We start from the raw sequence: 26,314 nt of genomic DNA on the forward strand, positions 1-26,314 counted from the left end.
TGTAACTTGGATCCTGTACAGTACACAGTCTATAAAAACATTAAACATTAAAGAAACAGTCCTCAAAATAAAGTACTGTAGTTTAAATAGAAAGAAAAAAATAGGTTTACAAATACTTTTGTTCTTCATCCATCCCACTGTTCCCTCTCCACCACCACATCCAACATTTCTCCCTCTCATCTCTCTTCCCCATGCATCTGTATCTCATACCACTCCCATCACCATGTCCAATATTTCTCTCTCCCTCCCTATGCCCAACAATTCACCTCTTCCTTCATTTCCCCATGTGCACCATCTCTCTTTCCCTCTCACTGAGACACCCATGTCCAACAACTCTCCACCTCAGCATCTCTTTCCTTCACTCCCTCCATTTTCCATCCTATGTCCCAAGTTCATGCTCCCTCCCTCCTTTCTTCCATCCTTTGAAGTTTGTGCTCGCTCCCTTACTTCTTTGTGACAACATGACCCTGCTTCTCCCTTTCTGTGCCAACGCGCCCCCTCTTCTTCCCTTCCTGTCCCAACGAAACCCTCCTCCTCTTTTCTGTGTCCAAACATGACTTTCGTAGTCCTTCCCTCCTTCTGTTCTGCATCCCAAATTCATGCCTCTCTTCTGCGAATGTTTACCTCCTCTGGCCAGTGTCCTCCGCCCAGCCACACTTTTCTTCACAAAGCCACAACTGCAGTTCCTACACATGGCCTGTGGCTGACCTTGAAGCCTTCCCTCTGATGTCAGAGGGAAGGCTTCTGGGTCAAATGCGAGCCACGTGCATGAGCAACTGCTCAGGCTTTGAAAAGAGAAGTGCGGCTGGGAGGAGGGAGCTGGCCAGAGGAGGTAAACACCCACAGGAGGGAGGGATGAATTTGGGACGCAGAATGGAGGGAAGGACAACAAGGGGTACATTGGGACATGGAAGGGAGGAGGAGAGTCACATTTGGACAGGAAGGGAGGAAGAGGGGATGGGTTGGCACACGAAGGGAAAGGCAGGACCCCAGTTTGTAAGTACGAGTCCGATGTAAGTTGGATATTCTTAACCCTGGGACTGCCTTTCTAGTATTTCCCCTGTGTCCATCTCCCTACCTTCATCATCAACACTATTCTGTTCTCCTATCCCCTCCATACCTAGTGTCAGTCTTCTGTGTCCCTAAGTCCCCCTCCCAAGTCCAACATCTCTCTTCTGTGTTCCTCTTCTCCTTCATGTCTAGCCATCTGTGTCCATATGTCTGGCATTACTCCACTGACTGTGTCCATATACCATCCCCATGTAGTGTTACCTTTTGTGTCTCTGTTTCTATGCTCCCATCCATGCCCTCCATCTCCCCTCTTTTCATATATCTCCCTGTGTCCAGCTTCTCCCCTCTTACTCCCTTACACCAATGTGTCTCTCACCCTCCCTTTCCTCCCTCCACCACTCCACTGTGTTAAATATTTCACTCCCTTCATTCCCTTGTTCAGCATCTCTCTTTCCCTTCCCTCTCCTCCTCTCTGCAGGTCCAGCACCTCTCTTCCTTCTCCCATGGATTGAACACCTAGCTTACTCTTCCCTCCTGCCCCCACCCCTGTAGTCCAGTACCTCTCTTCCTTCTCTCAACACTCCCAATTAATTCAACACTCCCCAGGATTCCTTCTCTTTGTCCCTCCACTCTAGCCCCCCCCACCCCCCCCCCCCGGATCCAACATCTCTCACCCTGCTCTGTAGCTCCAGCTCTGAGCTGCAAATTTGATACATCTCTTTTCCCTTCAGCTCCCAGCTTTAGTTCTGGCACCTCTCTCTTCACTTCAGCTCCAGCCCCCCTCCCCCCTCCCCATAAGTCCAGTACCTCTCTCCTTTTCCTCCAGCCCCAACCCCCCCCCCCTTATGGATCCAGCACCTCTCTTCCCCCAGCTCAGATCCAGCACTGTCCTTCAGCTCCAGCTCTGGAGCCAGCCAGCAACACCCCATCTCCGCAAGTACAGTGATAGCCACAGACAACATCCCCCACCACGTCAGCATCTCCTCCCCAGCTTCTCTCACACCTACTACCCGAATGAGCCAGCCGTGCCATTCTGAAAAATCTTCAGAGGCCTGTTCTGAGGCCTTCCTTCAGCTGATGAGCCCCTTCTTGATATAACTTCTGGTTTCGCAAAACTGGAAGTTACATCAAGCAGGGACTCGTCGGCTGAAGGAAGGCCTCGGAAAAGGCCTCTGAAGATTTTTCATCATTGGCACGGCTCGCTCCTTCAGGTAAAATGGCCGCCATGCTGAAAAATCTTCAGAAGCCTGCTCCGAGGCCTTTCTTTACCTGACAAGTCCCACCTTGATGTGACTTCTGGTTTCGTGAAACTGGAAGTTATATCAAGGAGGGACTTGTCAGCTGAAGGAAGACCTCAGAGCAGGCCTCTGAATATTTTTCAGCATGGCATGGCTGACTCATTTGGGTAAAGTATGCATGAGGGGAGCTGGGGAGGAGATGCTGAGCTGTGGGGCGAGAGGGTGTTGCCGCGCTGACCCTGGTGCAATTGTTTACTGCTCCTGCAGGGCGGTAGAAGGCCTTGTTTCTGTTACCATTGTAATCTGGCTGCATTTTTCCCATTCCCACACTGTGGTTTGCTGCAGTTTACCGCAGGAACTTTTCTCCGTGTCATTCTCTATCACTGCTTTCAGCTGTATGCCTGAGCTTGATACTCCTAAGCTACTCCATTCATCAAATGGCATGTATTACTCTTCTAGCAATACGCTACACAGTTCTAGTTCTACACTCTTCCTCCTTTGCACCAGTCCTTGTAAGGGATTATTGGAGGTCACTGTTATTTGTACCTGACCAGTAAAACGCATCCATGAGGGCTGGAAGATTCTAGTCTATGCATAGGTATGAAGAACCTCCTTGTGGGCATTCCTGGGTCTGGAGTCAATTTGGTAATGCTGCTGAATCTGGGCAGGCTCAGTTAGTCCCTGAATGCTTAGCAATGGATGCCTCCACCTGAGGAAGAATGGTCTTAGCGGCTGGGACTTCCTTCCCTCTCTTCCCCAGAAAAAGAAACAAACAAACCCAAGTGTGATTGTGAACAAGGCTGACTGACAATATTTTAAAAGTTTATTCAGTTTATACAACTATAGGTTTATTTATAGCAAGTACCAACAGTGCACTTAAAATAGTTGAGATGTTAAACTCCCTAATGTATAATTATTCAGAGATCAGCATATATATTTTATGCAGTATATTGCTATAAAGTATGAGATAACTTCAGATTTGAGGTAATAATCTTAAAACAATATGTAGATGACAGTCTTTGGGAAAAGGTGATTAAAGTAGCAGATTGAAAATGTTGAGAATGACTGATTTTTTTAATGTCATGGGTCCATAAGCAGTCTGAAACAGTTACATGTTTTAACTTCTGTAACTTTTTAATTTTTTCATATAAGAGGTTGGAGTTTGGCTACTATATTCTATTAACAAATACTATGAGGACAAATACAAAATATGTTCATATGATTATGCAAAATGTTGTCTGACTGTGGCACTGAGAGGCACCCCGATTCAAACCAAGCATGCACCCAAAATAAGAGGGAGATTAACGTAGCAGTACAGACACCTGAAGGTACAGAAAAAACTGCTTTCAATACTTTTAGAGGCAAAAAAACTCCCTCACAAAACAGCTCAGGATTAGAAAAGGGCAAAGCCACCCAGAAGCAGGTTCAAGGACTTAGTTGAAAAGACAACTTGAGCTCAAACGCTGTCAAGGCTTGTGCATTGATCCCCTGATGAGCCAAGGAATTGATGAAACAAGGTCGCTTGTTGGGAGTTATGATGACAACAAACTCCAAAAACAGAATTGCCAAAGAACCTTACAAAGAGACCCACAAAAAGGCAAAAAGGTCAAAGGTTCCCAAGAGTAGTAGTGAAACAGTGTCCCCAGCAAAGGTTAAATCAATAACCAACACAATAATGTGTATAAGGTAAATAACTATCAGAATTTTACAAGACATAGGTACTCTCAGTGCGAAGGGACAGCGACGGGAGCGTAGCTTCAACGCTTCACGCATCAAGGTGGTGCCGGGAAGGCGTACACCTACACACCATCATAGGGTACCAGAGTGTGTGTTTTTAAATCAAAATGACACTATCACCAACAAAAGCAGTGCAAAATAAACACAGGGCACTATTACAGCAACCAATCTTTTGAAGCTAGTTTTGCTTTTTCATTTTTTGGGAGTTGGCTGGGGGGTTCCTGATTGGTTGCTGTAATAGTGCCCTGTGTTTATTTTGCACTGCTTTTGTTGGTGATAGTGTCATTTTGATTTAAAAACACACACTCTGGTACCCTATGATGGTGTGTAGGTGTACGCCTTCCCGGCGCCACCTTGATGCGTGAAGTGTTGGAGCTACGCTCCCGTCGCTGTCCCTTCGAACTGAGGGTACCTAAGTCTTGTAAAATTCTGATAGTTATTTACCTTATACACATTATTGTGTTGGTTATTGATTTAACCTTTGCTGGGGACACTGTTTCACTACCACTCCTGGGAACCTTTGACCTTTTTGCCTTTTTGTGGGAGTTATGATGAGACATGACAGCGTTGGAGCTCAAGTCGTCTTTTTCAGCTAAGTCCTTGAACATGCTTCTGGGTGGCTTTACCCTTTTCTAATCCTGAGCTGTTTTGTGAGGGAGTTTATTTTGCCTGTGAAAGTATTGAAAGCAGTTTTTTCTGTACCTTCGGGTGTCTGTACTGCTACGTTAATCTGAGGCTTTTTTCTCCCTCTTATTTGGGGTGCATGCTTGGTTTGAATTGGGGTGTCTCTCAGTGCCATGGTCAGACAACATTTTGCATAATCATATGAATACTACTATATTCTATAAATGATGTCTAACTTGCAGTCACCATTGAGTGCAATTGTCAATCATCCGCTAGGTGCTGTTTATAGTTTTGTGCTTAATACATGTCGATGCATGCATTTTTTTCTTCATTTAATTTTTTTTTTCTAATTTCCCTTTTTTACAGAATGTAAAGGATGATGGACAACATGTGTGGCGGCTGAAGCACTTTAACAAACCTGCCTACTGTAACCTTTGTTTGAACATGTTGATAGGAGTGGGCAAGCAAGGCCTCTGCTGTTCTTGTGAGTGTTGGCTTCATCTGATTGTGTTGAATTGTCATATTTCAATAATCTAGACAGGCAGGAGTATGTGTCAGATTTGGTTTTATTGTGTTGTTGAATTACATCACTTAGAGATATTACATAGGCGAAAAGCCCATATGTACCACCCATGGCACCTAAATCCACAATCTGAAGGCGAACCAGAATCAATTTAAAATCAATTCAGGGCCTTTTCCTCCATGTGAGAATTGTTTATTATGTCACTGTTTAATCACTTGAATAGGGCTGACTGGGTTTTTATTCATATTCTCTCTTGCATTCTGGAATGAATCTAGGAACCAGTAAAAGCACCACCTAATTTCTCTGCTTGCTTGTTAAGACAATTAATTTTATTGGTTTGTTCAAATCCATTACCCAGCATGAGGAAAATGAGTAAGAGACATGGAAAGTTGAGAAGGGCAGGGTAAAAAGACAGAATTTGAGTTCTCTGACAAGGTTTTTAATATTTTTATCATGATTCATGAACTATGTAGCCGAACATACACAACTTGTAGACTGTTGTAACAGCATAGTAATAGTAAAAGGAAAAATGTCAGTTTGAAACAACAATTAGAACTATATGGTAAACTGGTGGATAGTGATAGAATCAGCAATGTGAATGCCAAAACAGAGTATCAATAATAATAAAAGGCTAAGCGCGCATGCGCTTTTCAAAGAACATGATTCCTGGTGGCGTGAGGTGTGCCTCCTTGCCGAATTCGATTTTCGAACACGGAGGCAGGCCAGAACACGGAAACACTCCCCCCTCGCCGTCACTCACCGCCAGAGTCTACCGCTGATTCGGAGGGGGAGGGGGGGCACAGGCGCACCTGCCAGGATCTTCTCACCTTCCTCACCCGCCCGCCGCGGCTTCTCTCTTGAACCGCACCAGGCGGGGATCGAGAGAGGAGCTGCGGCGTCTAATTTCAAGTGAAACGTGGGCGGGCGGCCCGCAGACAGCTACTGAAGCTGGAAACGAAGCTTCCCGGGGAGGGGGGGGGGGGTAGCATGGCAAGCGACGGCAAGGAGGGAGTGGGAGCAGGCTGCAGAGGCTGTCGGTGCCTGCAGGCCGCGGCGGCTTTAGGCAGATGTCGGTGGAGGTAAGGGTTGCTGCTGGACAGGGGAAGAGGTGCTGATGGACGGGGGGGGGCAAAAAAGGAAGGGAGGCCTACTGCTGGACAGGGGGAACAGAAAAGAGGTACTGCTGGACAGGGGAAGAGGTGCTGATGGCCGGGGGGGGCAAAAAAGGAAGGGAGGCCTACTGCTGGACAGGGGGAATAGAAAAGAGGTACTGCTGGACAGGGGAAGAGGTGCTGATGGACCGGGGGGGGGGAAAGGAAGGGAGGCCTACTGCTGGACAGGGGGAGCAGGAAAGAGGTGCTGCTGGACAGGGGGGGAGTTAAAACAAAACGAGAAGGGCTGCTGCTCGATAAGGGGACCAGCGAAGGGGTGGTGGTGGACACAGGGGAAGAAAAAGGAAGGGAGAATGGACAGGGGGAGCAGGCAAGGGGTGGTGGTGGACAGCCGAGGAAAAAGAAAGACAGAAAGAAAGAAATACAGAAACAGGCTAAGGAGAGAGAGAGAGAAAGAAAGAAATACACACACACACACATATTCTAGCACCCGTTAATGTAACGGGCTTAAAGACTAGTAACTTAAGAATAGCCTTACTAGATCAGAACAATGGTCCATCTTGCCCAGTATCTCATCTTCACAGAGGCCAATCCAGGTCACAAGTACTTGGCAAAAACTCAGATAGTAGCAGCATTACATGCCACCAATCCAGGGCAAGTAGTGGCTTCCCTCATGTTTGTCTCAACAGCAGTTTATGGACTTTCCCTCCAGGAACTTGTCCAACCTTTTTTTAAAACCAGCTACATAAATTGCTCTAACCATATCATCTGGCAACACATTCCAGAGCTTAACTATTCTCTGAGTGAAAAAAATATTTCCTCCTATTGGTTTTAAAAGTATTACTCTAACTTCAAGTGTCCCCCAGTCTTTGAAAATCTTGATGCAGTAAAAAATTGATCCACTTGTACCATACAACAGAAACATGATACAGTGTCAGCAGAATACAAATGATATGCCATAATAGGCAGCTCGGTACAACATACATATGACTTAAATATACTGATAATGTCAGCATAATACAATGAAACACCTTAATAGGTAGCACAGTAAAATATTCATGTAATATAAAGATGATATTACAATGTCAGCACAATATAATGAAATATTTTGACTAGGCAGAAGATGGGACAAATGCAGTTGAGGCCTAGGTAACTAGATGGATAAGACAAGGTGCTGGGATGCATAAAAGGGTAAATTATATGTATGGTTGAATAGGGTATGTGTAACTAATGCCACTTAGGGCACCTTTAAGAAAGCCACAGTAGCGATGATGCTGCAGTAAACGCACCAAAGCCCACAGGAACTGAATGGGCTTTGGTTCATTTACTACGATAGCATCACTACTGTGGCTTTGTATTGCTTGTATTGATATTACGCTGTTCCATAGCAGTAGTTGAAAAGTTTTGAGGCTATTGTAGAAAAATAGATAAATATTAATGGCCTATTGTATTAAATGCACACAAGTGCCACCTCTGCCTCTGCTTCACCCATTCTCCAGTCATAGAAATGTCTAGGTATGTATGGCATAAAAGTAAGTTCTTTGTTTTCCAAGTACTTACCGTATTTTTCGCTCCATAAGACGCACTTTTTTGGGTGGAAATCTCGGTGCGTCTTATGAAGTGAAGTACAAATTTTGGTTCCCCGCCACACCACTTTTTTAGACCCACCCGCCAGCTACTGCTGCCACCACACCACCTTTTTTAAAATCCCCCACCCACTGCCGCCGCATCACCTTTTTTTAAAAACACAAACCCCCGTCCGCTGCGACCGCCACTGCACCACCTTTTTTAAAAACACAGCCCTGTCAATCGTCGTTGTTCCCCCTCGTCGTTGTCCCCCCTTTTTTACCTGGTGGTCAAGCGTGTATCCTTCGTTTTTTTTTGTGGCCTGCAGCGCAGAGATCAACAGCACGGACATCAGGAGCAAGCTTTACGCTCTCCTGCTTGGCCCCGCGCTGCTTTCCGAATAGCTGCCATAGGTTCTCACAGGACTTGTGAGAACTTATGGCAGCTAATTGGAAAGCAGCACGGGGCCAAGCAGGGGAGCGTAAAGCTTGCTCCTGACATCCGCGCTGCTGATTTCTGAGTCGCTGGCTGGGAAATAAGGAGGAGCCCCTGAGCACCGTCTGCAAGGTAGGTGCCGCGGCAGGGAGGGAGGGAAGCTGGCTGGAGCTGCTGGGCCCACAAGCAAGGGAGGTGGCCTGGGGCCGATGGACCCATGAGGAGGGGGAAGGATTAAAAAAGGTATGGGGAGGCTGGCTGGTTTGGGCCTGGCTGGGTGGCCTGGGACTGGCTGGCTGGTTTGGGACTGGATGGGTGGCCTTGGGTGACCTGCCTAGCCTGGGGCGGTTTGGCTGGCTTGGGGCTGGCGGGCTGGCTGGCTGGTTTGGAGCTTCCTGGTTTGGTAATGGCGGGCTGGCTTGGGGCTGGTGGGCTGACCTGGGGCTGGTTGGTTGGCTTGGGGCTGGCCAGCTGGCCTGGGGCTGGTGGGCTGGCTGGCTTGGGGTTGCCTACCATTAGACATGCCCACCACTAGATGTACCCTGTACCCTGTCCTGACCTACCACCAGAGGGGGGACAGGGTACAGGGCACACCATTTGGTTCAGAATTTTTTTTTTGTTTTGTTTTTCCTTCTCTAGAGGTGGGTGTGTCTTATGGTCAGGTGTGTCTTATGTAGCGAAAAATACGGTACTTTATGTGTATATACCACTGGCTAGTTTTATAAGCTCCTATATAAGCATGTAACATGCTGTTCTATATGTGGTTTGGTTGCTTATAAAATTATCCTATAATTATATAGATTTTAGCTAACATCTGTATTAATGCATGTTTAACTTGAACCTTAATACTGTCAGTTATTAGTACATAGGTCAGCTTGGTTTACTTTCAGGACCTAAAATTTAGCCATTTATCATAAATCATAAAGAATGACATTATGAATATTCTGTATTTTCCTTAGATATAATTTTCCAATATTTATTGATAGACATTTTCCTGTTGCTCTGTCACATTGCCATGCCATTGGCCTAGCATTGTTATTGTGAAATGTAGAGTATACTCATTACTTCCATTAAACCTCTCTGAATACATTAAAAAATTAACTAATGTAATGTGGAAGAGGTGTTGTGATAAAATCATCTCCTTTAACTTTTCCCAGGTTTTAGTTACTTGCCTTCCATTTGTTTCCAGTGTTGCCATATAAGTACAACTGAGATCTTCTTAACTGGTATGAAAAAATTACAGATAGAGAAAAAGTAAAAGGAATATTCAAGGAAGATAGTTCACCAACCAAGCAATACTTTCAGAAAAATATATGAAGAAAATATCTCAGGAATGTTTTATTTTATAGTAGGTTTGTAATGCTAATCTAAGAGAACTGAAAATCTATATTGTAATTTCTATGACCTTCATTTATCAAGTCGCATTAGGGTTTTTTATCACCAGCCACTGAGGTGAAAGCTCCAAGGCCTCTAAAGCTCCAAGGCCTATATGCAGTAAATAAAGTTGCTCCTTTGGCAGCTTTCTGACTTGCAGTTTTGGCATTCTGAAACAAGACTAGGGATCTTAGAGGTGAATAGTTATGTAATAAGCTCTGAAACCATAAGTGTGGACACAGTGAGCTTGTTATTTACAAGGATTTATATGGTCAGTGGGCATATAGATAGGCATAGTTTAATGAAGGGTGCTATGGATTTAGTAAAAAGAAGTCTTTTTTTGTTACCAGTATGTTATGGACCAACCAACCTCTAGTGAATGGAAAAATGCAGAAGCAAGCTGGTCACCTTAATATTACTTAAACTGTATATGTACTACAGTATTTAATTTATTATGGGGGACAAAAAGACCTCAAGCGCTCGCAGCTACTTGTTGTTAGAACTTGTCTTGACAAGTTAGCTGAATGCGAGCTATCACTGGTCTGAAAACCCCCTTTTTTTCTTTTTTATGTTTAATACTTAGTACTTTTCTTTTTCAATAAATTATTTTTTCTCAATAAATAGGTTTTTTTCAATAAATTATTCTTTCTTGTTCATCTGAATATCTAAACACCATATGTTATTTCATATTCCTTATAGGAACCCATGACTTAATATAGATGGTACTTAGCTTGGAATTTTCACTTTGCCAAGGTGGATAGGTGCGGTATGACGGAGATTCTCCGTTTCGCTCTATCATATTCAAAAAGAGCTTCTGTAGGATATGGGTTATCCTCTAATTTCAAAGTAAGAACCCGCTGTTAGCATCCCTTGGCAGTTGAAAAAGTCTCAATAGACCTCCTATGCCCAGTCTTTCCAAAGGCTCACTGATAAGACACCAAAACAAGTATTAATTTGAATCTCTTTTAACCATTAGTGTCATTTGCCTGCTTTGTTTGGGGTTGGGGTAGAAGTGGGAGTGGGGGGGAGTAGGGAGGTGAATGAACTTTTTCCACCTCTTCTCAGATTGGCATTAATATGTTTATTTCTCTCTCTCTTCCTCACACCCTTTCTGTCATCCATACATACACATTCATACTTTCTCATTTTTCCTTTTTTTTCACATGTCTTTTCAATAGTTTGTGTTTCTTTTTATGCATCAGCTGTGACATTTAAACTAGAGCTGCATTTTGATTAAATTTTTTAATCAAAATTAATCACGCGATTAAAATTTTTAATCAGGATTAATTACACAATTAAAGGTATTTTTTTTATTTTCCACTCCAGCTTCTTGTAACTCTTGTGACTGGGCAAGTCACTTAACCCTCTATTGGCTCAGATACAAAATAAGTACCTCTATGTAAATTGCTTTGATTTTAACCATAGAAAGATGGTATATCAAATCCTGCCCCCTTCCCTAAAAGATTCACAATCTTTCTCCCTCTCATCCCCAGATCCAACATCTCTCCTTTTTTCTTCCTCTTCTTCTCCCTCCTGTTATTATCTCTCTTTATTTCCTAGCATCTATTATCTCCCTCTCACCTCCACTCCCATGAGCAATGATACAAACTTGGTGGTGAGCAGCACCAAGCTCTTCTCATGGCTGCTGGAGCTCACAACCCTGACCATAGCTTCCATCAGTAGCCCCTCTTGTTCTGCTCACAAGTCTGTAGCTCACTCCCCTTCTATCACCCAGACTTTGGCACCTGCCCCACTCAAGCTCCCTAGAGTCTACCTTAAAGTTGGTCTTCTTTTGGTCGTGATAGCAATGCACATACCGTATGTTGTCTGCAACCTACTCTGAAGCTTTCCCTCTGGCCCATTCCACCTCCTCTGGCATTAGTTCCTGTTTCTGCTTGGATAAGATAGGTAAGAGGGAACGCTCTGGACCAGGCTGCAAGCAGGGCTGCTGGTGATGTTGAATTATGGGTGGGGAGAAAGATGCTGAATTGCACAGAGGACAGCGGTTGTTAGTGAATGAGATATTTGGAGGAGACGGGAGATACTGCAACATGATTACTTTTTTAAAATCATGACTAATAATTAATGTATTAATTATAAGTTAACTGTGATTGACTTACTGCCCTAATTGATCTGGGTACAATGATGAAGATTGCCATTATCCAGGTAATTATTTTGATAAGTTAGGATAGCTTTTTCACTCTCGTATAAAGTTCTGAATATTGTAGCTATTCAGATAATTTGTCTACCTTGTTTACATACACAGACCACCCTGACGCTTATTGGGGCTGCAAGGATTTTCAGCAGTGCTATCTATGAGTAGATAGGAGAAAATACTGCTGAAAATTTGGGAGATGGCCCCATTCACTGGTATTCATCTTGGTAGCAGATACTACTAATCAAAGATACTTTCACTGTGCCCTATAAATGTATTTCTTCTGTTATCCATTATATCCTGTCAGCAGTTCCTCTAGATCACTGGTTCTCAATTTAACCCTCAGGACACACCCAGATAGGTCTTCAGGATACCCATAATTAATATGCACAATATAGATTTGCATACAGTGGAGGCACAGCATGCATATTTATCTCTGGGTTGAAACCCTATGTTTCCATTCTGTTGTCAACTTTCTCATTATATATTCAATTTCTTTTCTTTTACCTTTTCATTTTCCCCTTAACTTTCCTATACTTTCCCCTTTCTCCTCTCTCTCCATTCCTGCTCCCAGTCACTCATCATGTCCTACTTCCCCATTAATGCCATCATTATTCACCTTTCCCTAGTCTTTTCCTTCCCTTCCGTTCTAATCTGCCCTCCACACTACCCTTTCCCCTTTTCTTTTTCTCTGCTTCTTCCCCTCCCCACTCATCTATCTGCCCCACCTTTCTCTGAGTTCTTCTTCTCACTAATTTATTTCCCTTTCCCTAATCCCCCTCTTGCTTGTTTCTGTCTCTTTCCTCTACCTTTCTTCCATCTATATCTCCTATTCTCCATCTAAGCTGAGTGGCCGTGACAGGGAACCCCCTTCCTCCATGAAGTTGACTTTCAGGAGGGATGCCCACTGACTCCCACCAGAACTCCTGACGCACCCGAGTAATCGCCTAGAAGCAGGGATGCCCATTCCCTCCCGCCAGATCCCCAGATGTACCCGAGCAATCCCTCTGCAGGAGGGATGCCCACACCCTCCTGTCAAAGTCCCTGACACACCCGAACAATCTTCCGGCAGGAGGAATGCCCACTCCCTCCTGCCGGAACCCTCCCGGAACTCCCCTCCAACTGGAGACACCCCCCTCCAGGGCCCTCTCTCCTATAGAACCCCCAGGCACCCCCCTAACCAGTAGGCCCCCCAGCATCCCCACACACCCTCCCCATACCTTTTAAGTTGAAAGTCCGGCCGGAGGGATGCATATATCCGCCAGCTGGTAGGCTCGCCACTCCAAAATGGTGGGCCTTCCCCTTCCTGGTTCATTCTGGGATGCACCATGAGGGACCCGATTGGCCCAGATGCCTAAGACCTGTCCCACTGGGAAGAGGAAGGTTTGCCATTTTGGAGTGGTGGCCCTACCAACCCGAGGGTGTATGCATCCCTCTGGCCGGACTTTCAACTTAAAATATATGAGGGTGTGTGTGTGGGGGGGGGGGAGGGCGCTGGAGGATGCTTGGGTCCACCGGTTAAGGGTATGTGCCTGGGGGGGTTTACAGGTGTAGGGGGGCCTGGAGGGGGTGTCACAGGGTGGGAGGAGATTTCTGGGGGGGTCCAGCAGGAGGGAGTGGGCATCTCTCCTGCCGGGGGATTACTTGGGTACGTTGTTTTTGAGCTCCTGTTACAACACTAAACTTTTCTCCAATAAAAATTCAAGCACAAAAAAAAAAATTGTAAGCAGGGAAATGCCCATAATTTTAATTTAATTATCTTTAGCTATTCTGAGTTGCAATATCAGTGTGGTTTATCCAAACTCTGTAAATGGTCTTTGTGTTTGGATCCATTTGTGCTAATGGAGGGCAAATGTTCTCCATGTGGGTATTCAAGGTATTAGGGTTTTATATTCCAGAATTAATTTTCATTATACCATATTTTATCTTAACTGGTAGCTCTGCACAGGCAAAGGTTAGCTTTAGGCACCAGTTTGATCCAGCAACACAGCAATCAAATAAATACAGTAAAACCTTGGTTTGCAAGCATAATTCGTTCTGAAAACATGCTTGTAATCCAAAACACTCGTATATCAAAGCAAATTTACCCATAAGAAATAATAGAAACTACAACCCAAAAACTTTAATACAAAATACTGTATGTACTCATATTGCAAGATCTTGCTTGTCACTACACTCCTGCAGTGTCGTGAGAGAGTGAAGAACCATCTGCTCAGTTTTGATGATGTGATGTGTGTATACTGTATGTACTTGTATTGGAAGACCTTGCTTGTATATCAAGTTAAAATTTAATGAAATGTTTTGCTTGTCTTGCAAAACACTTGCATACCAAGTTATTTGCAATCCGATGTTTTACTGTACATTGTTCATGATCTTTTACACAGAAACAGGCTAAACTGCAAACTGCTGTGTTAGGTTCTCAATGCTATGCAGACATCAGTGTCAATCTTGTTTGGTTCTTTGCCGCATTTGCCTTGTGCCCCATACTCCCTTTATATTTCTTAAACCATGACAACAGATGGATCGCCCAAGGAATCTGTACTGGGATCAGTGCTGTTTAACATGATTTGGAGAAGGGAATAGGGATTGAGCTCATCGAATCTGTAGATGATAGAAAATGATTCAAAGATATTGAAAGATGATGTGAGCAATTGCAAGACAGCTTTGAAAGATGGTTGGACTGGGCATCTAAATGGCAAATGAAAGTTAAAATAGCAAAATGCGCTTGACACACATTGAGGAAAATCCAAACTATAGGTATACAATGCTGGATGTCATATTAAATGTTTTCTTTTTTTTTTAATACTTTATTCATTTCATATCTTAAATCAAGTACAATCAATACAAATATCAATTTCACTTTCAAATACAGTTGACATCTTATAAACAACCCTTATCCCCCATATTAAATGTTTTCATTAAACTAAATAATATGTGTCCTTTATGAAAAGCACATTGAAAACATTTGTTTATTCTCCAGCACTAGCCACAAATGCAGATAGAATGTGAGGAATCATTTGGAAAGAAATTGAACCCAAAATATGGCATATAATAATGCCTCTGTATTGTTCCATGGTGCACCCATACTTTGAGTATTGTTTCCAATTCTGGCTTCCTTAGTTGAAAGATAGAACAGTACTAAAAAAATAAAATACAGAGAAGGTAAAAAAACAAACAAACATGATAAAAAGAGAGCTACCTTATTTGTAAAAGCATAGAGATGCTTTACAAAAAGAGTTGTATAGGACAAATGACTAAGGATCTGAATCTTATGCTATCAATAATTTCATTAATGATAGATTGAAATCAAATTTTAAACAATTATTTTTTAGTCAAAGAACAACTAAATGAAAAAATTGTTTTCAGAGAATGTGGTCAGTGGTTATAGTACTCCTGGCTCTCTATCTGTTATTTTCACTTAAATCAGCTTAATTTGTTTTTGTAGATTAAACATTCTATGCATAGATTTGAATTATCTGTTAATTTCAGTGTTTTTCACTTTTGGTGTCATGTCTGACAGTCCATAATTTATATGAGACTTTTTTTTATACTTGTTAAGAAAAAGTGTAGTTCGGGTCCTAAAGAGAATATCATCTCTATAATTCATCCAAGTTTTTGTCTGTGATAGGGCAATTAGTCAGTGATTATTTATTAAAATATAAGAATGTAAAAACATAAGAAATTCTGTGAAGAAAACTATTTACTTACTCCCAAATTCAATAAAGTATGCCTAAAGTCAGGGACCTACATTGGCATACCTAGCCAATGTAGGTGCCTATCTTAATTGACAAACAGGCTAAATTGGCACAGATAATCAGTATTTAATACTTTTAGTTGGAGCATTATTGAAAGTTATGTGCCTTATTTGGTAGCCATGATTCTAGAACAGTTAGATGCCTAATGCAAAACACTTAGTTAAAAGTGGGCATGGTTAGTGTTTTTGAGTTAGGTGCCTTTGGGCAGCATTTAGACCAAGAAAACCCTGGTATAAATAGGGTGTTCCTAAATGTTAGAACACTTAGTGCTACCTAATTACATTTAGGTGGTGCTAAGAGATTTTATAATAGGCGCCTAACTTTTATAGAATTGCACTTAACACCACACTAGATGGCACCGATTTTTTTAGGCAAAATACATAGAATTGTGCCCTTCCAGATTCAATTAAATTATGAAAAGGACTATCAGTCCAGATACAGAAAAAAGCCTGCTACCAGCATTAGTGTGCCACTTATTGTAATCTTCACCAGAATATCTAGTGCTCCAGTTTGCAACATATAAATCCATATTAATCATGCAAACTGTTATTTTTTTCCAGATCAGGTGCTGTATCTTAGAAGCATGATGGCAGATAAAGGTCAAATGGCCCATCTAGTCTGCCCATCTGCAGTATCCATTATCTCTTTTTCTCTCTGAGATCCCACATGCCTATCCCACACCTTCGTGAATTCAGACACAGTCTTTGTCTCTACCACTTCTGTAAAAAAGTATTTCCTTAGATAACTTCATCCTATGCCCTCTCATTCTAGAGCTTCCTTTCAATTGAAAGAGACTCCGCTCATGTGCATTTACGCCACATTGGTATTTAAACGTCTCTCAAAATAATTAATAGTAACAACTCAAACTTCAAAAATATTAGAAAATGTTACCAGGCAGCAGTGGAATCACCAAAGAGAGACTCATTAATCAAAAAGTGTGGAGAAAAAGCCTCAAATGTAACAATTTAGCAGCAATCAATAATGATTTTTAAGCTGCTCTTCAACCTGCCATTGGCATAAAAAAAAAAAACTCCACACACTCTTTAATGACAATCTCTCACCGGGCACAAGCTCACCACTGTGCACAGGGTGTCAAAAAAAAATAGAAAAAGAAAATGCTTCCACTTAGCTGCAAAACATGGAGTCCATCTTCACCAGCAGCTGTTCTTAACCAAAGATGGCAGCAAACACCTCCCACTGCCGTTAATGTCATCGTCTATGTTAGCTGACTTCCTCCTACAAGAGCCTTGTATCGCTGTTGACTGGCTGCGTCAGGAATTTTCACAACTGAAGCTCTCCCTATAACACCGTGCACTAATGGCATAAGAGGCTCACCATAGATATAACAGTCAATTTAAATGGTCCTTTTTCTTAGATATTTCTAGGCCGGAAACACAGAGCCCTGCCCGGTAGTGTGCTTAGGTTCAATTTACTGGAGTCTTCATCAAAGCTCACTTCAGCCCATCTAAACCATCCCAGCCAACGAAGCCCTCCTCAGCCCGTTCTCAACCGAATGGCCCTATACGGGACACAGACCGAAACAAGTCTTCCCCGTATTGGCCTTAGTTCCTTCAATATATACTCATTATTTTCTGATTCTAGATCCTCTGTGTTCATCCCATGCTTGTTTGAACTCTGTCACCGTTTTCCTCTCCACCACCTCCCTCAGGAGCGCATTCCAGGAATCAACCACCCTTTCCATAAAGAAGAATTTCCTAACATTACTCTTGAGTCTACCACCCCTCAACTTCAAATTATGCCCTCTGGTTTTACCATTTTCCTTTCTCTGGAATAGATTTTGTTCTACGTTAATATCTTTAAAGTATTTGAACATCTGAATCATATCTCTCCTGTCCCTCCTTTCCTCTATGTAAATTTTGTAAACCGTTTAGTTGTAAACTGTATAGAAATTTTTTAGAATAAATAAATATTCAGAATGGCTTTTGCAGACTCTGAAAATTGGTGAGGAGACCTCAAATATGCAGTGCATGCAAAGAGACCTAAGAATCTTTCTAAGTGGAGAACATTTTGAAAAAGCAAGAATAGAAAGATTCTTAGGCCCCCTTATGCTAAGCCGTGGGAGCAAGTGCCAGGCAGCAAATGCTCTGACGCCCATTCATTCCCTATGGGACACCTTCACCAGCATCTATTATATTCACTATTTTCTTATTTCAAATCTGTAACAAACTGCCAATTAAGCAACAAAATCTGCAGAAACATGTTTAATTTAAAGTTTCTATTCATTCAGAGATTCATTGAAAAATACAGCTTGCGTAAGCTTTTGTATGCAACTGAAAATAGTAGTTTAAACTATTTAAGGTTTAGAGTTTATTTTTACCGATTCTTTAAATTGAACTGCATTTTCGCTGTTTGACCATTATGCAGTATTTGTAAAAGAAGTAGGCCTGATGATGTTGTAATATTCCAGCATCATGGGCCTAATTATAAAAGGCTCAAATTGGAAGAAAAAAGGGCTTTGTGTTCTAATACATATTGGAAAATACTTTAATTGGTTTTCTTCTAGTATAAAATGATTCTGTTCTTCATCATAGACATACAGTATATTTTAATTCATTCATTTACCAATTTTACAGAATATCCATCTTATTTGAGCCAGAACACTTTTATTTATCATTGGATTTTTTTTTTGGAGTTCTTATAATATTATCTTTTCATATTATTTGCCTGGGAAGACAAGTGCTTAAAGCAGATGGTGAGTTTTGGAATAGGAAGCTTCTGGTGGTATGGTGGCAAGATAGGGCTGAATTTGTATTGACTAAACAGAATCCATGACAACAGCTATCTGGAAATGGCCTAATCAACCATTTAAGGTTCGGATAAATCAATAGACAGAATAATATAAACTAATATGGCTCTTATTTTCAGGTCTGCCATCTGCTCTCGTGCCTATAGTTTGCAAAATATATATATTTTTTTATTAGCAGAAGACATCAAACCATTTGGCAGCCATCAATTTGTCTTTAATATTTTCGTCATTTGGGAATTATCATGCAAAATTTTAGTTAGAACTGATTTAATTAAGCATTTCCTGCAAGGCCATGATAGAGTATTCTTGTTTTTTCATATGCATAATGTTTCATAATGTTTCCTGTACTAATTGACCTTTTGTATTCCATGGAAAAGCAGTTACTTTGAGACTTCTTTGATGCGGTTGACTGATGAAACTGTAGTACATTGAAATATGGTCCTGGTAATATTATTTGCTAATTGAAATCAGGGTCATTTTTAACTTAATTTTGACATCTGTTCTTCTTTACAGTTTGCAAATATACCGCCCATGAACGCTGTGTATCTAGAGCACCTCCCTCTTGCATTAAAACATATGTGAAGTCCAAAAAGAACACAAATGTAAGTCTTTCAGAAGCCTTAACCTTATGAAACAATATTCAGAACTGCTAACTAATGCCTGTACTTTTGGGTTGCTTTTTTTTTTTTTCCATTGCAGGTAATGCATCACTTCTGGGTGGAAGGAAACTGTCCAACAAAGTGTGATAAGTGCCACAAAACTATTAAATGCTATCAAGGCCTAACTGGACTTCATTGTGTTTGGTGTCAAATCACAGTAAGTAGATATATAGATTTAGAATTAAATCGCTAGCGCCTAAAATGCAAGCACTTTTTCATAGACCTAAGAAAGATGGATCTTCACTGGTGATATTCTTTGTAGACACTGAAAGCCATATTCTATAAATGACACTGAGCCAGACCTACATTGTAGGCACCGCTTGGCGTGGTTGTCAATCAAAAAATCAGCCCCGTTTATAGAGTCATTCCTAGTGGCGCCTAAATGGATGTAGACGTCGCAAGGCATCTTAGACCTAGGTGCTGCTCCATTAGGTCAACTTTTCACTCGCCCAATTTGGCGGTGCCTTTGTGTCGGATGCATAACCATGCCTAACTCAACCATGCCTACTTTTAACACAGACATCGTTAGGTATCCCTAAGTGTTGGATGGAACCTCCACATAGGCATCGCTAGGCATCCTAAGAGTTTGGCGCCAAACTCTTAAATTGCTTTTTTTTTTATTGGCTGAAAACTTGTGTGGTCAATTACCACACCGATTAAGCCAATTAAAAAAGTTTAAGTTTGGCATGGATCCCAAACATAGACATCGCTAGGCAGCTGCGATTAGGGCGCCTAGTGACGCCTAAATAAGGCACCATTTATAGATTTCCCAAGTGAATGGCTCAGTGTAATTTGGTTTCAATGAAGAATCAAATAGAAGTATACTTTTGTATATTGAGCTTTGTTAGTGTATGTAGGTTTAAAGACCAGTTAAATGTATAATTCAAATCATAAGATGTATAATATCCATTTGAGTACATATTTTATTTAAAAAATGAAAGATATGGACATTGGACATATGCAGATGACCTATAAGGCAAACATTTCAAATGTTATTAGACTCAAAGTTAGATGAAATCACAATATAATGCTTTTTAAGGGGCCCATTTAGGGGAAAATTCTCTAAATGGCATCTAAAAAGATCTCTTGTCAAATACACTTAGGTGCCTGTAATGTAGGTCAGGGTTTTAAAGGCCTACATTATAGGTGCCTAAGTCCTTTAGAGAATCATGCCTAGTGGCACTTAAATCCTTCTTCACCCTTAAACATGCCTACATTGGAGTTATCTTTTGTAGAATTGTGCCTAAGAATATAAGCGCCTATCACCCAACAATTTTTTTTTCAATTATACGCTTGTTAAAGCGCATAATTGAAGCGAATTTACTAATTATTAGGCACCGAACTTTAGGTGCCTTTTGATGTGCCTAACATTAGGTACCTTTTATAGAATGTTACCCTTACTAAACTACATTTGGGATTTGCACTTAATACATGTTAACTGCCAAAGTTAAATCACTTTAAGTGCAATATTCCACTTAAGACTGCCAGCACAGCACTGTTGGGTATTAACAGCATAGCTGGATGCGCATTTAATTCTTTTGTGTAGCATCTAGCATGCATAAACAACACTTACACTAGCAGCAAGGTGATCATACTTTGTGGAGACAGATTTTATTTATGTAAATATGAAGGGATTTTGGGGTTATAAATAAAAATCAAATCTGTTATGATTTTGATGGAATAAATAAAGGTATACCCCTATAATAAGAATTTCTATGTTAGCTGTTTAATGTGAGCTAATAAATGTTAACACTAATGCAGTACGCTAAGATGGCAACTCTGTAAGTCTGCACCTCCCTATAAACATCCTGATGTCTCATGGAAAGTACCTTCAGATTAAATTAACCAGCTAGCTTAACCAGTCATCAGCATGCCTTTTATTTAGGTGTCTTGGAACTGGTATAACTGTGTGCATAAATGCACATGATCTGTACTAAAACAAGGAAACAAAACCTCACAAAAAGTTGAGTAAAGATGATGAAAAATGTATTTATTGATGAAAATAGACCCAACACAGTCCATGTTTCAATTTGAAAGCCTGCCTCAGGGTTACACATAGAGGGGCATAATCAAAAGAAACGTCTAACTCCGATTTGGACGTACGGCACTAAACGCCCAGAGTCAGTAGTAGAAAAATGTCCATTCTTGAAAAATATGTCTAGAATATATATTTTTTTAAATCGTCTATCTGGACGTCCGGGCCATTGATTGTCCAGACCACCAGTACCTCTATCTTTATACCACATTTTCAACCATTTGGACATGGGAGGGACCAGCATTGTGACGGACTGATCACCTAGACATGTCAACAGAGCAGTGGGGCACCTTACAGGCACTGCTGTTAACTTATAGGATATGGTGAGCCCCCCAAACCCACTATACCCATCTGTCTACAACCCCAGGTGCCATCTACAGTATATGACAGTACAGTAGGGTTTGTTGTTTTTTTTGGGGGGTGGGCTCACATTTTCTGATTAGAGTGGCTTATGGGCCTGGATCCTCCTCTCTATGGTTCACTAGCCCACCTCCAGGCTACTTAAGACACCTGTATGCAGCTTTACTAGGCTTTCCTATAGCAAGTGCTGATGTTCCAGAGATAGGTATGTATGTTTTTATTCTGATATTTGTGGCAGTGTGAGCAGGTTAGTGATCACTGGAGAAGTGTGTGTGGGTCTTTATGTTGTCTCTGCAGTGGTTATATGGTCACTTTGGATACCATTTTGACACTTATACCTGCTTTTACATCGTCTAACTCACAACATATAAGTTTCATCCAGGAAATTTCATGAAACATTCGATTATCCCTGCAGGATGACTAAGTTTACTTTCATCCCCATTTGTCATCTTTCATGAACAATACAGATTCATTACTTGCAAATTACTATTGGCTCTAGAAAATGGAAGAGAAACCAAATGGCATAAGAATATATAGCTTAATATTTTTGATATTCCTTTGGCTGTGTAGAGGAAATACGTCAGTTTTAGGGCATTGCATTCACCAGTTGTTGTTGGTTTTTTAATAGTGTTGAATCTGCTGTTCTTTTTTTTTTTTTAATTATTTATTTATTGTTTTCAACTTAAATTTCAAGTATAACACTTGTACAGAAAGCAAGAATAGAATAGATATCAAATACAATAGTAATATAATTCCTAAATTAAACAAATATACTATTTATGCTCAAGTCCACAATTAAGATCCAAGAATTAAAGAAAATTGGCGAAATTATCAAAAAAGAAAGTTATAATATTAAGAAACTGAGAGCTATAGCACTGAGATGGGGTCACAATATCCCAAATATAGGGCTCAAGGATTGTTAACATTCAGACGAGACATAGCCACGAAATTTGTCAATTGTAATGGTTCAAAAAACACATATTTAAGAGTACGGTGATATACAATACATTTACACGGATGTCTCAAATAAAAAGTTGCCCCCAAGGATAAAACTCCAGGTTTCAACAGAAGAAATTCACGGCGGCGCCTTTGCGTCTCCCGTGCCAAATCTGGGAACATTTGTATTTTATACCCAAGGAAGCTTTTTTGTCTATTTTTAAAGAAAAGTTTTAACAACCATGTTTTATCAATTGGCAAAGCTAAAGTAATAATCATAGTGGCTGGTGATGCTAAATCCTTCTCAGATGTTTCTAAAATCTGTGATATATTTAAGGGTTCTTGATCTGAAGATTTTTCTTTTGGTTGTTGAGTTTGTTCTTTATCAGGCAAATAATAAACCCGTGAAAATGGTGGTAATGAATCTTCGGATATCTCTAAGTTCTCTACTAGATATCTCTTAAGCATATCTCTAGGTGTTACTAACTCAAGTCTTGGAAAGTTAATTAACCTTAAGTTATTACTGTGTGAATTGTTCTCAAGCATATCAGTCTTCTTCCTTAGGTTAATATTGTCTTTGACTAAGGCCTCTTGAATTTGTTTCAGTGATACAATTTATTTTTCCATTTTTAGAACAGATGAGTTAGAAGTATTCGTTTCTTTTCTTAAATCCTTCAATTCCTTATCATGTTCCTTAATTTTCCCTTCAATTTGTTGAAGTGTAGAAGTAATTTTTTTAACAAAACCAGCCAATAAGTCCCAGATAGAGTCTAAAGTCACTTATGCAGGTTTAATTAATTCAATTGAGGTTTGTGTAAATGTAGAGTGCTCACCGTTCTGAAGTCCTTCGGGGGATGTCTTCAGCCCTTCCCCCTCATGTTGAGATGATATTCCCCCAGATACCTCCATGGGGGCCCTGGAAAAGTGGGCCCCAGCCTCCAAACTCTCCAGTGAATCTTTCCTTGCCTCTGGGGAGGAGAAAACCAGTGAATCCGGGGTTTCCCCGCCCCTGGGAGAGCTGGTCGTCTGGGGTTGCGGGGGCGGTGCCCTAACGTCGGGGCTCAGTGTGGTATCGGGCCCAGGAGCATCCACGATGGTTTCGCCTCCCTGTGTTCTCCGCGGGCCGCCATCCGACATCGCTGCGACCTCCTGCATGCGCCACAAGAGTTCTTGAATATTTCCGAGACCCGGGGCTCCAGGACGCCGCGAGGCAGAAGCGGCACTCCGGCCCCGTTTCTTCAGCATCGCGGTAAGTAATTACCGTTAGAAAAGTTGAAAAAGCACAATCCTGGGACACGCAGCTCAGCGCGTCCTGTCTCAGATCGCCATCTTGGATCCTCCATTGAATCTGCTGTTGTTCTACTGATTTATTCCTCTTGAGTTCAACAATTCCATTTTGCAGGTGGTAAAGTCACAATGAAATGATGCAAAACTTTTGCAGAACATTAACCATGGCTATAAAAAGTCCTATGATGTTACCAGGGTAGATCAAAAGGTATGTGATAAGATGATGGTGACATGAAAAGTTGAAAATATGGCATTATATCAGCTTCTAACATTGTTACTTGAAAGAGCAAACCTATACATCTAAATTGGATTATGGTCATGTTGAATATGCAGGTCTCTAAAAAAAAATTACAAATTTTTACAAAATTCTGCAATTTTTGTTGTTGGGAGATGTGCCCTAGCATGATCATGTTACCTCCTTTTTTCATTCATTTTCATTGGTTGCCAGTAAAGTTTTGTATTCTTTTTAAAACTGTTGTGCTGTCACATAGGGCTTATTATAGTTAAGTCTCTAGTTATCTATTGTCATGTCTCCAATAGAGTTTTTTGGTCTCTGGCAGATTTTAGAATTGTAACTCCATCTCTTAGATGCTCACTGAGTTGAGACTCAGGAATCAACTTCTTGTTGGCTGACCCCTTCTTTTTCGAATCAACTTCCAAACATAATTCATGCTGAGGGTAGCTTAAAGAGGTTTAAAACACTACTGAAGACTCATTTTAAAAACTTATTTTAAGGGATATATTCTGGAGTGATGATAGTGCTGCCTTAGTGGCCGAGGTAGAACAATTAAAGTTTTGGATTGGCTTAGACAAAGTCCTGACCTGAACCCAAAAGAATGCTTTGGAAGGACCTGAACTGAGCTGTTCATGAATGTGTATTAAAATAATTCTGCAAAGAAGAGTGGGCTAAGATTTCTTAAATGTAATATAAAATGGCTGATATTGAAAGGGTTTTTTTTTTTTTTTTTAGCACAATTACAGTAGTTAAAGGTGCTGCAACTGTGCAATCAGTTGTTAAAGAAAGAGGGGAGTTGCTTTTTCACCTAGTGAAATAGGTGTTCAATAACTTTGTCCCTTAAAAGATGAAGTATTAATTTAAAATTCTGTATTAGGTGTATTCAAATTCCCTTTGACTAATTTACATTTTATTTATAGATCAGAAGCCCTTTAGTGTTACCATACTGTATATGCAATAATAGGGAAAATCAGGAGGAGGGAATCTTTTTGACATCACTGTATATACTTATGTATCTATTATCATGTTTTAGATGTTACATAACAATCTATGAACAATCTATAAATACATTCATTTATCAAGACAGACGTTCACAGATCTTTATCCATTATAGTTATATTTGCATAAAAAATAATATAAATATGGTGTTTGATGATGTGAGCAAGAGTAACAGAAGGGGGCTCTGTTCTGTGTTGGGTTATTGCCTTGTATATATACTGAAGGAAATGGTACAATTGGTTGGTCAGCGTATGGAAAATCTACATGATAACCATTGTTTTAGTCCAGGAGCTAACTGCAACATGCTCACTAATTCACATATCGTCATGTTAATAGGTTGTATATTATGACCTTCAAGTTTTATTATATCTTACACACATTTTGGTAAAAACCTTCTTAGTAGCTTACAGTGTAAAAAGGGGAGGGAGTGTTACAATATCTCTAGATGCGAGTGAAGACAGAGCTACAATTTCTTATAGGAAAGAACATAAGGATAACTGTGTAAATTTTCAGAATCCAACCAAAAGTTTGGGGAGCTTGGGATAATTGGAAAAGGGGATTATGAATATTCATCTAGGAACAAAGAATGTCTTTAACTCATTTTTTTAATTATCTAATGATGTCTGCAGTCTCAGTGATAGAGGGAGAGAATTCCAAAGTTGGGACCATATTCTGAAAAAATTGATTGTCTGATGTGCCCGTGGACAGTATCCCAGAAAGATGGGATCGGAAGGTGCCATTAGACAACAGGGAGGTTTTTTAATAGTTAAGTCAGAGGGAGGGGAGAAGTGTGTGCTTCTAGACATCAGGGACCTTGTGGAACAATGGGTGATGGCAGCCACTTGACTACCTGGGTTATTAAAAGAGGAGGTTCGTGTCTGGGAACACTAGACTACCAGGGAGATTTTGAGAAGTGGGGGAGGGAAGGGGTCCAATTGACTACTAGGGCTTTTTTAATATTAGAAGGAAGCAAGGTCAGTTCAGGCAGGAGTGGAGGGAGATTGGGACTGATGACCACCAGCAACATTTTTCAGCAACATTTATTTTTTATATCACCTTTCCTCAGGCACTGACAAGATAGGTGAACGTGCTCAATGAGTTGCAGATTATTGTCACAGTTTTAATGCAGCAGCAATTGCTTGATAATTGCATGGTCATTACTTATATCAGGTTGCCTTAATTTTTGAGTAAAGTGTTGCAGTAAAGTCAGGGGCTGAGCTGGTCTTACTGTAAGGCTTTTTGCATTAATCCCCATGAATGAAAAGATGAGAAAGTGTAAATGCTCCTTGGATCCTTTTCTGTCGTATCTATTTGCTAATATTCCTTCACAAGCAATAAATCGGTTGACTGTTCTTTTGAACTACGCACTGGAAAATGGACACTTCTCGCAACCCATGGGGTAAATAACTCTCACTCCTCTTTTAGAGTAGACCTGGATCCTACCATTTCGTCTCACTACCGACCAATTGCCAACATACCTTTGTTGACAAAAATGATGGAATCAGT

At 40.9% G+C, this 26,314-nt stretch overlaps 1 protein-coding gene across 9 annotated transcripts in view; it reads left to right on the forward strand.

The window, feature by feature from the left end:
* Nucleotides 1–26,314, forward strand: part of DGKB (diacylglycerol kinase beta) — a 733,919-nt gene that overhangs the window by 253,684 nt on the left and 453,921 nt on the right. For 6 of the 9 annotated variants that reach the window (XM_033930985.1, XM_033930986.1, XM_033930988.1 and 3 more), the window contains 3 exons: nt 4,977–5,094; nt 18,811–18,899; nt 18,997–19,113. In XM_033930985.1, the coding sequence (XP_033786876.1) occupies nt 4,977–5,094; nt 18,811–18,899; nt 18,997–19,113 (324 nt within the window). Of the gene's footprint in view, nt 1–4,976; nt 5,095–6,150; nt 6,213–9,403; nt 9,473–18,810; nt 18,900–18,996; nt 19,114–26,314 lie in introns of those variants that run through there. The other 3 variants (XM_033930993.1, XM_033930992.1, XM_033930990.1) reach the window with 3 other exon arrangements.

The sequence above is a fragment of the Geotrypetes seraphini genome, chromosome 2 (assembly GCF_902459505.1).
Source record: "Geotrypetes seraphini chromosome 2, aGeoSer1.1, whole genome shotgun sequence".
NCBI classification, from domain to species: Eukaryota; Metazoa; Chordata; class Amphibia; order Gymnophiona; family Dermophiidae; genus Geotrypetes; species Geotrypetes seraphini.